We start from the raw sequence: 17697 nt of genomic DNA, 5'->3' as shown, positions 1-17697 counted from the left end.
CTGCATGGGACCCTGGGCCAGGTCTATGAATCAAGGTAAATTAGAAGTGGTCAAACATGGATGGAAAGAGTGAACATTGACATTTTAGGAATCAGTGAACTAAACTGGACTGGAATGGGTGAATTGAATTTAGATGACCATTGTATCTACTACTATGGGCAAGAATCCCTTAAAAGAAATGGAGTAACCATCATAGTCAACAGAGGAATCCAAAATGCAATACTTGGGTGCAATTTCAAAAACAACAGAATGATTTCTGTTTGTTTCCAAGGCAAACCATTCAATATCACAATAATACAAATCTATGCCCTGACCAGTAATGCTGAATAAGCTGAAGTTGAATGGTTCTATGAAGATCTACAAGACCTTTTAGAACTAACACACAAAAAAGATGTCCTTTTCATTATAGGGGACTGGAATGCAAAAGTAGGAAGTCAAGAGATACCTGAAGTAACAGGCAAATTTGACCTTGGAGTACAAAATGAAGAATGGCAACAAAGTTTTGCCAAGAAAATGCACTGGTCATAGCAAACACCCTCTTGCAACAACACAAGAGAAGACTCTACACATGGACATCACCAGATGGTCAATACCAAAATCAGATTGATTATATTCTTTGCAGCAAAACATGGAGAAGCTCTATACAGTGAGTCAAAATAAGACCGGGAGCTGACTGTTGCTCAGATCATGAACTTCTTATTACCAAATTCAGATTGAAATTTAAGAAAGTGGAGAAAACCCCTAAACCATTCAGTTCAGTTCAGTTTAGTCTCTCAGTCGGGTCCAACTTTTTGGGACCCCATGAATCGCAGCACGCCAGGCCTCCCTGTCCATCACCAACTCCTGGAGTTCACTCAAACTCATGTCCGTCGAGTCAGTGATGCCATCCAGCCATCTCATCTTCTGCCGTCCCCTTCTCCTCCTGCCCCCAATCCCTCCCAGCATCAGAGTCTTTTCCAATGAGTCAACTCTTCACATGAGGTGGCCAAAGTACTGGAGTTTCAGCTTTAGCATCAGTCCTTCCAATAAACACCCAGGACTAATCTCCTTTAAAATGGACTGGTTGGATCTCCTTGCAGTCCAAGGGACTCTCATGAATCTTCTCCAACACCACAGTTCAAAAGCATCAATTCTTCGGCACTCAGCTTTCTTCACAGTCCAACTCTCACATCCATACATGACTACTGGAAAACCATAGCCTTGACTAGACAGACCTTTGTTGGCAAATTTATGTCTGTGCTTTTTAATATGGTATGAAGGTTGGTCATAACTTTCCTTCCAAGGAGTAAGTGTCTTTTAATTTCATGGCTGCAATCACCATCTGCAGTGATTTTGGAGCCCCCAAAAATAAATTCTGACACTGTTTCCACTGTTTTCCCATCTATTTCCATTCAGGCATGACCTAAATCAAATCCCTTATGATTATACAGTGGAAGTGAGAAATAGATTCAAGAGACTAGATCTGATATACAGAGTGCCTGATGAACTATGGACAGGGGTTCATGACATTGTACAGGAGACAGTAATCAAAATCATCCCCAAGAAAAAGAAATGCAAAAAGGCAAAATGGTTGTCTGAGAAGGGCTTACAGATAGCTGAGAGAAGAAGAGAAGCTAAAGGCAAAGGAGAAAAGGAAAGATATACCCATCTGAATGCAGAGTTCTGAAGGATAGCAAAGAGAAATACAAAAACCTTCTTCAGTGATCAATGCAAAGAAATAGAGAAAACAATAGAATGGGAAAGACTAGAGATTGCTTCAAGAAAATCAGAGATGCCAAGGGAACACTTGATGCAAAGATGGGTTCAATAAAGGACAGAAATTGTATGGACCTAAGAGAAGTAGAAGATATTAAGAAGAGGTGGCAAGTATACACAGAAGAACTGTACAAACAAACAAACAAACAAAAAAACAAACTTAATGACCCAGATAATCACTACGGTGAGATCAGTCACCTAGAGCCAGACATCCTGGAATGCAAAGTCAAGTGTGTTTTAGGAAGTATCACCATGAACAAAGCTAGTGGAGGTGATAGAATTCCAGCTGAGCTATTTCAAATCCTAAAAGATGATGCTGTGAAAGTGTTGCACTCATTAGGCAGTTTTCTGGCTTAAAACTCAACATTCAAAAACAAAGATCATGGCATCTGGTCCCATCACTCCATGGCAAATAGATGGAAAAACAATGGAAACAGTGAGAGACTTTATTTTCTTGGGCTCCTCAATCACGGCAGACGGTGATTGCAGCCTTGAAATTAAAGGATGCTTGCTCCTTGTAAGAAAACCTATGACCAACCTAGACAACATATTAAAAAACAGAGACGTCACTTTGCCAACAAAAGTCCCTCTAGTCAAAGCTATGGTTTTGCTAGTTCATGTATGGATGTGAAAGTTGAACTACAAAGCAAGCTGAGTGCCAAAGAATTGATTTTTTGAACTGTGGTGTTGGAGAAGGCTTTTGAGAGTTCCTTGGACTGCAAGGAGATCAAATCCTAAAGCAAATCAGCCCCGAATATTCATTGGAAGGACTGATGCTGAAGCTGAAGCTCCAATACTTTGGCCACCTGATGCAAAAAATTGGCTCATTTGAAAAGACCCTGATGCTGGGAAAGATTGAAGGCAGGAGGAAAAGCTGACGACAGAGGATGAGATGGTTGGATGGTATCACTGACTCGGTGGACGTGAGTTTGAGCAAACTCTGAGAGTTGGTGATGGACAGGGAAGCCTGGCATGTTGCAGTCCATTGGGTCACAAAGAGTCGGACACACCTGGGCGACTGAAATGAACTGTGGAATCTAGACAAAATGGTACAAATGAACCTATTAGCAAAGCAGAAACAGAGACGCAGACATATAAAACAAATGTATGGACACCAAGGGGGCAAGGAGGGTGGGATGCATTGGGAGGCTGGGAATGACATATATACATTACTATGTATAAAATAGATAAGTAATGAGAACCTACTGTATAGCAAAGGGAACTCAACTCAGTGCTCTGTGTTGATCCAAATAAGAAGGGAATCCAAAAAAGAGGGGATAAATGTATATGGATAGCTGATTCACTTCACTGTAAAGCAGAAACTAACACAACATTGTACAGCAACTATACTCCAAAAAATGTTTATTTAAAAAATAAAAATTAATTAACTAATAAACCCCAACAAAGAATAAAAATTAACATTGTGAATAATTTGTTGTATAGAAATTGTGATTTCTTTTTACTTTTGATCAAAGATCACACAGATTTAAAGAAATCCTCCCCTTTTTTTTCTACTTGTCTCTCCTTAATTAATTTTTTCTGCCTCTATCTCCTCAAGTAGAACTGAAATCTCCTGTGAAATATACCAGGGAGTTCTTTTTACAGGCTTTGTCCATTCAAATCTTGAGCCAATCTCAGCCTGTGAATCACTGGTCTCGGGCCTCTCTGATACTCTCAGGTCTCAAGAACTCTACATTAACAATTTCTGATCTACTGGGACTGAGGTTTCTCCACTGCCAACTAACCTGTGTCGCATGTCCCAGGAGAGAACCTCACATAGCCCAGGAGATGCTCTGTGCCTAGCGGCCAGCTTCCTAGGACTCTATTTCTGCCTATATTCTCCCTCATTCATCTGAATATGCTGTTTTCCCTGGTACCCCAATCTCCTCACTTGGAACAAAAGGACAATCGTTCTACTGGCATGGTAGAATGATTTATGGAGTTCTATACTGCTCACAGAGCTTCTCTGGTGGCTCAGATGGTAAAGAATCTGCTTGCAATGTGAGAGACCTGGGTTCGATCCCTGGGTTGGGAAGATCGCCTGGAGGAGGACATGGTAATCCACTCCAGTATTCTTGCCTGGAGAATCCCCATGGACAGAGCGCCTATTACAGACAACTCAAAATAACTCCCTACATTTTTTTCTCTTCAGACATTGATCCAACAAACCCAAAATTTACTTGTATCCAGTCAAGTCAGGAAAAATGAAGTTCAAAACCATTTAAGACCTTCATCCCCAGTAGTCCGAAGTTTATGAGCACAAGTAGAGTCTCAGGTAAACATCTGCCATAATTAAAAATAGGAAAAGTATTATGAATTATGAAAATTATCTTTACCTATCAAGGGTTTAGATTTATTTCTTCAAGTCTGGTACTATGAATATCTTGTTTCTCAGGATATATTTTCACACCTTCATCTCAGTCACTCAAAGCAAGATCATCCACCATAAAGAGGGATTTTTATTATACAATCCAATATGTTATGTCAAAATCTTCCTGTAAAACAGATTCACTTTGCTGTACACCTGAAACTAATACAACATTGTAACTCAACTATATTCCAATAATATTTTTTTGAAAAAAACCTTCCTTCTTTCCCTCTGTTTCATCACCAGAAAAATTTTTCAATATTTCTCTCTTGGGGAAACCAATGTGACTCAAAGATTTAGTCCCCAAGAGAATCTAATAATGGGCTGAGTATTAGCCATCTTTGCTGCAGCAGCGAGTCACTCTCTTATGCAGCTAATTAGGTTATTTCTCATGGAGAATCTTATATATAGCTTTATCTTTGAGTGGGGTGGGAGTGCTTTTTACAAATATAAAAGAGTACACTCTCTGACTTTCTCTTCTTCTAAAAATATACACCCTGTGACTGAACAGGCAAGTAAGAAAGACACTTTTAAATTACAAAACCATCCCTGTCATGGTTGCTTCCCTCTCCCCATAACCCTCGACCTTCCTTCAATTTCCATTCCCCTGTAAAATATTGTGTCAGTTTTCTCTTTTGAAATCTATTTGTCCTTTCATCCTATACCATCTCTTTCCTATCATCAAATTTCAATCATTGAATTGCATTGTCTTCTAAAATTAATTACACACACACACACACATATACCTTCTGATATTTTTATCTTCTTAATGTGAAAAATTTTCAAGATTCACGTTTCTGGCTTTTGTGCTTTCCAATTCATTTTAAACTTCGTTTTCCATTGTGCAAAACAGAGTTCTGGACTCACGTACTCCTATACTATTTAAGGATCAAATTCTGTTTTAAAACAAAAGGAAATCTCAGTCCTCAGCCTCCAGGATTCTAGTGTGATTCCCTCTCCTTCACTATTACTTTCCTCTGAATTTGAAGGCTCCAACCAATGCCTAGACTGAGAGCATATGCTCAGATTCAAAGAAGATTCTGGTGTTGTGCCAGAGGACAGTACAGAGGAGATGCTGGCTGAAAATTCTGAAAGAGAACTGTTCAAGGACTGGCCAAGTTGTTTGAAGAAATAGGAGAGGGGATAAGGAAGAGCAATACCCAATGGGGAAAAAAATAGTCTTTCAGAAAGGGACGGCTCATTTTATTTTAAAAGGAAAGAGAACTCAGGGATGAATAGGACTCTTCCAATTTGGTGTGATACTATTAAATATAAACAGTCTAGCTTTTTAATGACTTTTCCTACAAGCAGGTGTAGATCGTGAGTGAGGAAGGTCATTGGACTGAGTTAGGCTGACTTCTAGTGCTGGCTCTGTGAATGTATTCCTGCAAATACACTGGGCATTTAACCTCACTGGGTTGTTTTCCATCTGTAGAATGAAATAACTGGGCAATATAATCTCAAAGTTCTTTCCTACTTCTATAAAAATGTATCATTCTAATAATCTTTTTTGTTTCAAGATTTGTCTCTCCAGGCATTGGATAACTGATAAATTTTAAATCTCCAATAGGAGAGATGGCAAGTTCTAAGGGGACTTGGCTTTTGAAGAACTCCTGGGAACTTCACACAGTCACCAGTGTTTCCTAAGAAGGCAGAGAAACCAAGTATGTGGTCTTTTTCTCCAAACAAGCACTCTCAGGTCATCAGGACTTCTTGAATAATGATACACATTAATTCTAGATGTTTATAACAGAATGGGTGGGCCCTTCTTCATTTATCTTAAATACTCATGATTATATATATATATACACATATCTCATTAGGTTATATATATGTGTATATGTGTATGTATATGTATATATATATATATATACACATACATATCTCATTAGGAAGCACAAGCTTGTGGAGAAGGTGTTGTTAACTTCAATTTCTCTATATATTTGTGAGGACTTCTATTTTGTTTACTTGGGCAATTTAGTGATAATTTCTGGACAATTTATTCTTCAAATATTCCTTGAGCTTTTTCTATGTGCCAGCCTGTTTTAGTCAAGAGACACAGTGTTGGACAAAGCAGAAAGTGTACCTACGTAATGAACTTTAATTTTTACATTTTACAAAAAGCTATAAATATTAGAAATAAGGAAAGCAAAATACTGACTGGAAGTTAAAGGGGTGTTTTTAATCAGTTACTTCCTAATGTTTTAGAGGTGACCTGTCAGCTGAACCACCATGCCAAAACTATACCCATTCCATACTGTCAAACCCCTCTGCCACATCCATTATTTATTTGCTTAATGTCTTAACTTTTCTTCATATCAGTGACTATTTTCCCTAAAATTTTATTATTACTTTCCATCCTTTCAGGCAAAATGTACTAAAATAGTGAATGGAAATGCAGATAAAGCTCACACTCTTAGGTGTTCATAATGTATTGATGTGTGTTGATGTAAACAATGACAGGCAATTAAGCAAAGATGTGCAACATTGCACCAATGTTCTCTTTTAATCATCATTTTATCCTCTTTATTTGTCCTAGATTTTATTTATTCCATCCCCTGTTTTCGTTTAATTCTTCACTCCCTTTCTATTTTCATTCTTCCTCTTTCTTTAGATCTTCTTTCCTGCCTGTTCCCTAGACATGTTACTGACTGACTTCACCACACTACTATGCTTATAGCGCCATGTTTTATATTGTAATTATACCAAACCCACTCCAGCATTCTTGCCTGGAGAATCCCAGGAACAGTGGAGCCTGTTGGGCTGCCATCTATGGGGTCGCACAGAGTCAGACACGACTGACACGACTTAGCAGCAGCAGCAGCATAATTAAAGATTATCAATAAATTTAATTATACTTTTAAATGGAATCTTAGAGTCTTTAGGCTAATAGACTCAAAGAGTATTGGATTTTTCTCTTTGTGAGTGAGCGAGCTCGCTCTGTCGTGTCTGACTCTTTGCAACCCATGGACTGCAGCCCACCAGGCTCCTCCATCCATTGGATTTTCCAGGCAAGAGTACTGGAGTGGGTTGCCATTTCCTTCTCCAGTTTAAAAAACTTAATTATCACTCGCACTCCAAGACAAGCACCATTTCAGCAGTACTAAGCTAATACAGGTGGAAATTTTCAAATACGACAAATCAATTTAGAGAAAACTTCAATTGTTTTTATAAGATGAAACATCCACTTTCATGATGATGGAGACTTGAAGAATTGAGTTTATATGTTTAATGTTAGCTTTATAGGATAAAATCGTTGATCATAAGCAGTCAACATGATTCTTAAGCTTCAGCTTCATTACTCCAAGATAGTGACTTGAATGATGAGATCAGGAAATCAACACCTTCTGCTCAGCAGAATAGAGGGTATTGCCATGAAATCTTCTAGGGATGACTTTCTGAACTCTATAATGCTCCCCAGATTCAATTCCACTCCCCAAATTCTTTGCCCTTACGCCCCTGTGACCTGGGTGATTTAAATATGGATATGAAGTCCATTGATAATTGAATGAATAAATTTCAAATGGTTATCATAGTTTTCAGAGAAAATGCTAGGAAGGGTTTTTAGAACATCTGGGTGAGAGAAGGTAGAAGACAATAGAAAAATTAATCAAGAAGCAACAGAAACAATAGTATATTGCTGAAATAGGAAGTTAATCAAACCCTTCCTATTTCCACCATCAAAATCCAGATCCATCAGGACACTACACTTATTTAGCTACATTCTGCCCTAATACTATCATCTATTAATCAGTTCTGACAGCTTATGAAAATGTCTAATTGGATGAGAGAAGTATTAAAGTCCTTGACTTTTCCAGCTAGTCTTCTAATAATTACAAATTATTCTTTGTTTTTGAACCTTCTTAATAAATCATCCTTTAGCTCTCTATGCTCTTGGATGTTTTTATCAAAAAATCTAATATAAATATTATAGCTATACTGAAAGATACTTAAAATCTAAAGGATTTTTCAAGTTCTAAAAAATAAAAGTCAACTACTGTACTATGCAATCTGTTTACTTTTCATACACTTAATATTATAAATAAAATTCTTAATAATGCCACTATAAATTTCTATTAACTTATTTTAATAACTATAATATTTTCCCTCATAATAGAATTAAACCTAATGTTTGACATCTAAATTGTTCAAAGTTTTATCAACTGTAAAGTATGACAAACATTTTTGTGCAATAATCTTTTTCGACACAAATAGAATTCCACAAGGAGTACTACTGCACCAAGTGGTACGGAGTTAAGATTCTTGACACATGATTTCAAAATATTTTCTTTAATAATCTTTAGTTTCTTTTTTAATTGGTGGAAAATTGCTTTATTTTGTTGTGTTGCTTTCTGCCATACTCATGCACACTCTTGAGCCTCCCTCCACTCCTCCCAGTCCCCACCTCTAGATCATCAAGGAGCACCAGGCTGGGCTCCCTGTGTTATATAGCAACATCCCACTATCTGTTTCACACATTACAGCGTATACATGTCCATGCTACTTTCTCAATTCGTCCTACCCTCACCTTCCCTCTGTGTGTCAAGTCCCTTCTCTGCTATGTTCATCAGTACCATTTCAAAATATTTTCTTAATTTTAGATTAGTCTATATTTCTATCAAGGGTGTATGAATGTGCCTATCTCAATGAGTGTTGGTTTTGACAAAAATACTATAAAACTTTTTTTAACTTAATAGAAAAATAATAGCTTTATATTTGATTTGATTTCTGAGGAAGATATATATATATATATGCAAAAATACATAGATAGTTTACTTTTCTGAATTCTCTCTTCATATCATTTGTCCATTTATCTATTAGGCCTCAGAGGTTTTATTAAATGATTTGAACTTTTTAAAAATATTATGAAGATATCAATCTTTTGTCTGTCTATGGTACTTCAAATTCACGTAAGATTTTTAAGGTAGATTGTTTTTAAGTACATGTAGGAAATAGCATTCAGAGGTATCTTAACAGTTATTAGGAATGTCTATACTCATTTCTAATATGTGTAGTGTATCAGATGGTAAAGAATCTGCCTGCAATACAGGAGATCCAGGTTCAACCCCTGGATCAGAAAGATCCCTTGGAGAAGGAAATGTCAACCCACTCCAGTATTCTTGCCTGGGGAATTTCATGCACAGAAGAGCTTGGTGGGCTACAGATGTCTCCAAGAGTTGAACATAACTGAGTGACCAACACTTTTCATATTCATTTCTAACTTCTATTTAACTTTATCGTTCCTGATTATATTTTTAAAAGGTTATCTATTTTTTAATCATTTTATATGCTCTTATACCCTCTTCCAATTTTCTAGGATTCAGTATTCTGGTTTTTAACTTTTATTATTTCACTTCATCTGTATTCCTTGAGTTTATGTTATATGTTCTTTCCTAACACCATAAATTGTCTGATTGGTCACATATTTAAATAAATAGGATCATTTAAAGCAAAAGATTGTCTCTGAGTGAAGCTTTGTTGTATTCAATATTTTATACCCTGGTTCCCATTATTTTGTAAGTAGTCTATAATCATTTAAGTTAAAGGACCAATTTTAAATTATCAACATTTAAGTTGTATTAAGTTGATCCCTCCTTTCTTTTGTTGCAGGTCACTTGACAGTCTTCTCTTCTTTATTATTCAATGGACCAAGTAAATGGCTCTGTGGTAACTGAATTTGTGTTACTGGGACTTACACAATCCTTAGGGATGCAGTTTTTACTTTTTCTCTTCTTCTCTGTATTGTATTTGGGGATTATCCTGGGAAATGTCTTCATTGTGGTCACGGTGATTTTTGATTCCCACTTACATACCCCCATGTATGTTCTATTGGCCAACCTGTCACTCATTGACCTAGCCCTTTCATCCACCACAGTTCCCAGGATGATCTCTGATCTTTTCAGTGACTGTCAAATCATTTCTTTCCACAACTGCATGCTACAAATGTTCTTTATCCATGTCATAGGAGGAGTGGAGATGCTGCTGCTCATAGCCATGGCATATGACAGGTACACAGCAATCTGCAAGCCTCTCCATTATATAACTATTATGAATCCCAAAATGTGCATGTTTTTAGTAGTTGCTGCTTGGATAATTGGAGTGACTCATGCTGTGTCTCAGTTTGTCTTTGTCATAAATTTACCCTTCTGTGGACCTAATAATGTGGGGAGCTTTTATTGTGATTTTCCTCGGGTTATTAAACTTGCATGCATAGATACTTACAAACTAGAATTTGTAGTCACTGCCAACAGTGGCTTCATATCTATGGGCACCTTTTTTCTCCTAATTATATCATACATCTTCATTCTGATCACTGTCCGACGACATTCTTCAAAATATTTATCCAAAGCGTTCTTCACTCTGTCAGCTCACATAACTGTAGTGTTTTTGTTTTTCCTTCCATGCATGTTTCTCTACATATGGCCTTTCCCTACAAAGTCACTGGATACATTTTTTGCCATTGTGGACTTTGTTGTCACCCCCGTCTTAAATCCTGCCATATATACTTTAAGGAACAGAGATATGAAGGTGGCAATGACAAGGCTAAGTCAACAGCTTTTAAATTCTAGGGAAGTGACATGAGAGATTTCATTGATGAGAGCACAAGATGAATGTCATGAATCATCAAGACCCTTGTGGTCACCATGAACACTATAGAATGTGTTCATTTTCATTATTGCTTTTAAAAACTGAGAAGGTGCTTCCCTAGTGGTTCAATGGTATAGTCCACCTGCCAATGCAGAGGACATGGATTTGATCCCTGATCCAGGAGGATCCCATACGCCTCAGAGCAACTAAGCTCATTGACCACAACTGCTGAGGCTGTGCTCTAGAGCCCAGCCACTGAGCCCACATGCTGCAACTACTGAAGCCTGCATGCCCTAGAGTCTGTGTTCTGCAACAAGAATGAGAAGCCCATGAACCACAGCTAGAGAGTAGCCCCAGATTGCCTCAACTAGAGAAAAGTCCATGCAGCAACAAAGACCAAGCACAACCAAAAATAAATAAATAAAATTATAAAACAACAACCCAAAAAAACTGAGACGCCTACAAAAAAGAAGGCATTAATCAAAGAATTTCATTTACATAGAGTTGCAGCTTATATTTCTACCTAACCTCCAAACCTAAACTGTAGTTACCACATGGCTGCATTCAATATTCATGTGGATATTTTACATCTACAGATAGATATGTACACTTGTATATATGTGTATATACATATATATATACACACACATATACATGTAATTTAACTTCATCAGTATTTTCCATTTGATAACAAGCATCATTGGAAATCAATTAATATTTCTTATGGAAATTATGTAATCCAAAGATAAAATATGGCTTTATGTAAGCCAGTAGACATTAAAATTGAGGAAGAAGCAATTCTCATCATACTTGTATTTTAATTAGATAAATAGGAAGGTCAACACTATGACACTACATTAAGAATTAAAATTGCTTTTAGACTTTGATAATGTATTTCATACAATATTGTTTTAGAAATAGACTCTAGTATTTTCTATTATGCAAAATTTTGCCTATTTTCCATTTTTTTTCAATATTTGTGTTCAAAGCATATCTTTATTCATTCTTTAAAAGTATCTACAATTCTGTAAGTATTTGAAAGGACTTATTTACTAGAGAAGGATACTCCATTACAATCTCAGCTTCTTCAATGTGTTCATTTTTAAGCAAGGGCACTTAGAACAAAGAAGATGCTCAACATCACTCATTATCAGAGAAATGCAAATCAAAACCACTATGAGGTACCATTTCACGCCAATCAGAATGGCTGTGATCCAAAAGTCTACAAATAATAAATGCTGGAGAGGGCGTGGAGAAAAGGGAACCCTCTTACACTGTTGGTGGGAATGCAAACTAGTACAGCCACTTTGGAGAACAGTGTGGAGATTCCTTTAAAAACTAGAACTGCCTTATGATCCAGCAATCCCACTGCTGGGCATACACACTGAGGAAACCAGAAGGGAAAGAGACACGTGTACCCCAATGTTCATCGCAGCACTGTTTATAATAGCCAGGACATGGAAGCAACCTAGATGTCCATCAGCAGATGAATGGATAAGAAAGCTGTGGTACATATACACAATGGAGTATTACTCAGCCATTAAAAAGAATACATTTGAATCAGTTCTAATGAGGTGGATGAAACTGGAGCCTATTATACAGAGTGAAGTAAGCCAGAAAGAAAAACACCAATACAGTATACTAATGCATATATATGGAATTTAGAAAGATGGTAACAATAACCCTGTGTACGAGACAGCAAAAGAGATATTGATGTATAGATCAGTCTTTTGGACTCTGTTGGAGAGGGAGAGGGTGGGAAGATTTGGGAGAATGGCATTGAAACATGTATAATATCATGTATGAAACAAGTTGCCAGTCCAGGTTCGATGCATGATACTGGATGCTTGGGGCGGGATAACTGGGACGACGCAGAGGGATGGTACAGGGAGGGAGGAGGGAGGAGGGTTCAGGATGGAGAACACATGTATACCTGTGGTGGATTCATTTCGATATTTGGCAAAACTAATACAATATTGTAAAGTTTATAAAAAAATTAAAAAACTAAAAAAAAAAGAAGATGGTTGGCATGTTTCAGGTAAAATCTGGAAAGTCTGCTGGTCATGGAGCACAGCTGAGAGATCATTTGGATTCTTTCTATGACTGATTTAAGGAACATTAACTGTGATAAGTCAGTTCAGTTTAAACCACTGTATGGTAATTAAAGCTACTCAATAAAGATGGTAAATAATAAGAACTTAGACATTATTTGTCAAGGTATTTTTCCTATATTTTCTCCACAAATTCTAAGCTATCTGCTTTCTATAAAATCTAAAACATTATTATTTGCTTTCTTCTTAACACATCTGAATTTTAATTGCACAATTTTATCAATTGTTTTACTATGATTCCTTAAAAATTTACTTTTAAATTCAGTGAGGGTCATAGAAGTACCTGAGTTAGCCAAGAAACTGTGACATTAACCCTTAAATCAAGATGATTTTGTGTATTTCCTCAGGGGAAAGCTTGTGAGACTATAAAAGTTATTCTCAATACCCAAAGTTCAGGATAACTATTTTCAGATCTCTTCATCTGCCTCTAGTCACTTCCACAAATGGTTTTTAATTAATGAAGTCATTTGCTAAGGAGGATTAGTTTATATCAATTTTCTTTTTTTTTTTTTTTTAGTTTATATCAATTTTCTTCTCTTGGAAATTGTATACTTCATGAGAAAGTACAAATAAAAGTCTACACACCTTGCTCTGAAAATTGCTGTAGTGTCTTCCAGTTATGAAGGAGGTAGGTAGAATATGAAAGTGAAATATATTAGCAGAACTAACCAAACTGTAGCATTTGTATTGACAATAAAATGCTTCTATTAGTAATAACCCATTCTATAGAATTCAATTTTATGTGTATTTTTCAGAAAAAAATGGAAGAATCCTGAGGTTGGTGAAAAAAATTCATTTTGCTGAAGAATAGTATATTTGAATTCTTACTTGTTACCATGGTAGAAAATCTTTTCACTGCAAATGAGAACACTTTGGTAAATCTATACTGACATAACTATCGAGTTTGTTGTCTTCTCTCAGTGAAATGATTTCACATCAGTAAACATCCAAAGAAAATACTAAATAACATTCCTTGACTTTAAAGAAACATCCAAATCAATCAATTATGTCAGAAATGATCTCACAATAGGAATCCCATCCTCTTTATTGTCAATGACAAGTATGATTATATTTGTGCTAAGGAGAAGGGGACTAAAATGACTTTATGACTTGTTTTACTACTAGACTTCTTTTTATACTTGGAAATAAATTAGAATTGCTAAATATTTATAGGATTTTAAAAACAGTAATATGGAGCTTTAGGATAGGGCTATGGAATGGATAATGAAGAAAAAATGTAATTTCCAAGGACTGATTAAGTAGAGAAAACATAATACTACTCCCCCAAGAAATTTGATGAGCCATACCCTATCCTTTCATGACTCCTTGAGACCTGTCAATTTCCTCTCCTCTCTTTTGTAGCTTCCCCTTCAAGCTACCGTTCCATTTTCTACTTCACTTACTGCAAAACCTCTGGACTCCCCAATACATATATGAAATGACTTTCGCAACTTACATCCAACGACCACTTTTCAGGCTCTTAACTTTCAGGTAGCAACTTACAAAGATATTCCAACAATACCTTTACATGTTATTATCATCATCCTTTACTTCCTTCCAAATGTATTACTTCTTCTAAAAATGATCTTTATTTATATATTGCTATGCTAACTCTTATTATAGTTATTATCAGAATTAAAGCTGTGACAGTGTTCACAATTACTCAGAATTAAAAAAATTAGCATCATTTTTTTCTTATATATGTGTTGACACATGTCCTGTTATTACTACCTTTTATAATGGCTATTATTTAACTGCTTACTATTTGTTAGAAATTTATTTAACAATTGCCAAAAAAAAAAAAAAAGAAATTTATTTAACAATTGCTCATAATTCTGAAACAGTTCATGCCAACATAATAAATCATGAATCCTATAGTAGGCATTCTAGAATCCTTTTCCAATTTCATTTCCTATTAAAATTTCTTCACATTTTATCTCAGCAAATATTTTCCTCACTTTTAAATTTTTATTTTTTTTAATTTTATTTTGTTTTTTAAACTTTTTTGACCACCCCACACAGCATGTGAAATCTTAAGTTCCCCCATCAGGGATCAAACTCACATCCTCTACAGTGGCATTCTCTTGCTTTTAACTTCTTTCTCTCATTTTTAAACCTTATTTTTGTGTTGTTATTCTTTTCTTCTATTTTTCATCTTTAATTTTATTTTGGCATAAATCTTTCTTCTAAGCATTTTCATATTACCAAATGTTAAGTATCAATTCTATCCTCTACAAATTATTATAATTTCTAGTTTCTCTTTCAGAATTCTCATAAATGTAAAGTTCCCATAAGACTGAATCTCTACATCTGTCTTAGTTTTCATATTGCTATCCAAGCTCCTGAGAGATTATGAAAATTATTTTTAAATTATGTCCCTCCCTCAATCCTGATAGAGTATTAGATTAGTGGGGATTTAGAAAAATTTTGATCCAATGCAGTCATTTAAAAGATAGGGAAACGAAATGTTGCTATGATGATTATTTTTAGAATACAAGTAAACTTTTAAATGATTATTGAGGAGCCAGGGTTTTTCTATGAATCAGAGGTGATAACTCTCACTACTAATAATTATCTAATTCTATTGTGTAATTACCAAATAAAAAAGTTGAAATTCATAATAACCATAAGAAGGAATATAATTAGTATTTGCATTTACAAAATGGCAAAAGAAGTCTTAAAGAGGATGAATTCAAGATCCACAGATGCACACAAAACCCACTGTGATTGCCTCACATTAAATTGTGAACGAGGGTTTGTTTTAGTTTAATAGAGAAGTTTCCAATAACTGTATACAAGATTATTGTGATGAACTATAAGGCTACTAAAAATACCCTCTCAAAAATGCATGTCGTGAAAAGCCTTTGTAGATGTGACAATCATAGAGTTTTGTATGTATTTAAGAGCTATGATATGGTCCACAGAATATGAACTGTTTTGGAATTCAGCAAAAGAGGACATAAATGCACGGTGAGGGTATAAATTTAATCTGGCAGACAGGGTAACATGAAAAAAAGCATTTTATTAGGAATAAGCCCTAACATAAGTGGAAACACTAAAGCTTGGACAACTGGACTATAAGCGTATCCAGGCAAAGAGTGTGGGATAAAATTGAGTTTAGATTGTAGGCATTTTGAATTTCTTTATGTAATAAAGCACAGAATGTCATCATGAGTGTGAACATAATGACACAAAATGGGGCTCTGAATTTGAACACAATATTTCTGACTTTCTTCTCACTCCATTCAAGGTAACTACAGAGGATATTTCCTGGAATGAATCAATAAGTGAAACAAATCACTCCATGGTGACTGAGTTCATTTTTCTAGGACTCTCCAATTCTCAGGAACTCCAGATTTTCCTATTTGTGTTCTTTTTTGTATTCTATGTAGGAATTGTGTTTGGAAACCTTCTTATTGTCATAACTGTGGCTTCTGACTCCCACCTTCACTCCCCCATGTACTTCCTGCTGGCCAATCTCTCACTCATTGACCTGTGTCTGTCTTCAGTCACAGCCCCCAAGATGATTGCTGATTTTTTCAGTAAATGTAAGGTCATCTCGTTCAAGGGCTGCCTCTCTCAGATATTTCTCCTTCATTTCTTTGGTGGGAGTGAGTTGATGATCCTTATAGCCATGGCCTTTGACAGATATGTAGCAATCTGTAAACCCCTTCACTACACTACAATTATGCGTGGCAATGTATGTGTTGGCTTTGTGGCTGCTGCATGGGGAACTGGCTTCCTCCACTCAGTGAGCCAGTTGGCCTTTGCAATGAACTTACCTTTCTGTGGTCCCAATGAGGTAGACAGCTTTTATTGTGACCTTCCTAGGGTCATCAAACTTGCCTGCACAGATACCTATAGGTTGGATATCATGGTCATTGCTAACAGTGGTGTGCTCACTGTGTGCTCTTTTTTTCTCCTAATCACCTCATACACTGTCATCTTAGTGACCATCCAGCATCTCCCTTCAGAGAGGTCATCCAAGGCTCTGTCTACTTTAACTGCTCATATCACAGTAGTTCTTTTGTTCTTCGGACCATGTATCTTCATTTATGCCTGGCCATTCCCCATCAAGTCATTAGATAAATTCCTTGCTGTCTTTTATTCTGTGGTCACTCCTTTCTTGAACCCAATGATATACACACTGAGGAACAAAGACATGAAGACTGCAATGAGATGGCTGAGAAAATGGAATATCAATTCTAGGATAAAGTCTTAGATCTCTTATAAAATTAATCTGTAAGATTAATCTGAGATAATGACATATTATACAGTATCAGTAAGTTATTTAGAAAATCTAATGAAAAATGATATCTTCCATTTCATATTCTGAATCAACTGTCAAAGAATATTTACATACACAACCTCATTTTATTCTTTGACAATCTTGTTATATTTTTGAATACAGAGGCAAACTTAACATTTTACTTTGAAAATATGATCTCACTAATTCTTCTAACAATTAAAGGCATAAATATGTTAACATTTGGACACTCCTGTGCCTTCTTGGATGGTCCTGAGGGTAAAACAGAGAAAGATAGAAACTAGGTTGACTTAGGATTTTTTTTTAATTTCTATTTGGCTCATTTTACCTAAAAACATCAAGAAGCAAATGCTATACACCTAATTCAAAAAAATATACATGCTTAGTGATAATAATATATATGTCAACTTTTAAGAGGTTTAAAAAAGAAACTCCTCCCATTTTAACAGTTTAACTACTATCATTGTAACATCCCATAATCCATGAGTGTTTATTAAGAAAGACAGGAAGAGGGGCTTCCCTAGTACATCAATGGTGAAGAGTCCATCTGTCAATGCAGGGGACATGGGTTCTATTCTTGATCCGGGACGATCCTATATGCCATGGGA

The 17697-nt window shown here is 35.9% G+C and overlaps 2 protein-coding genes across 2 annotated transcripts; both read left to right on the top strand.

The window, feature by feature from the left end:
• The first annotated feature begins 9757 nt into the window (after nucleotides 1-9757).
• LOC147364867 (olfactory receptor 4F6-like) lies at nucleotides 9758-10705 on the top strand. Its single transcript, XM_086318846.1, has one exon. It carries the CDS (start codon nucleotides 9767-9769, stop codon nucleotides 10703-10705), a length of 939 nt encoding a protein of 312 aa, XP_086174972.1. The 5' UTR covers nucleotides 9758-9766.
• A 5334-nt stretch (nucleotides 10706-16039) lies between these two features.
• Nucleotides 16040-17044, top strand: LOC147364866 (olfactory receptor 4F4). The gene has a single exon (XM_086318845.1). The coding sequence runs from the start codon at nucleotides 16127-16129 to the stop codon at nucleotides 17042-17044; it is 918 nt and encodes a 305-aa protein (XP_086174971.1). The 5' UTR covers nucleotides 16040-16126.
• Nucleotides 17045-17697: the final 653 nt, after the last annotated feature.

The sequence above is a fragment of the Bos grunniens genome, chromosome 10 (assembly GCF_055505025.1).
Source record: "Bos grunniens cultivar Pamir isolate PY7600 chromosome 10, Bosgru_T2T1.0, whole genome shotgun sequence".
NCBI classification, from domain to species: domain Eukaryota; kingdom Metazoa; phylum Chordata; class Mammalia; order Artiodactyla; family Bovidae; genus Bos; species Bos grunniens.
The sequence above is the reverse complement of the archived record's forward strand: the minus strand, read 5'-3'. Positions and strand labels throughout refer to the sequence as shown.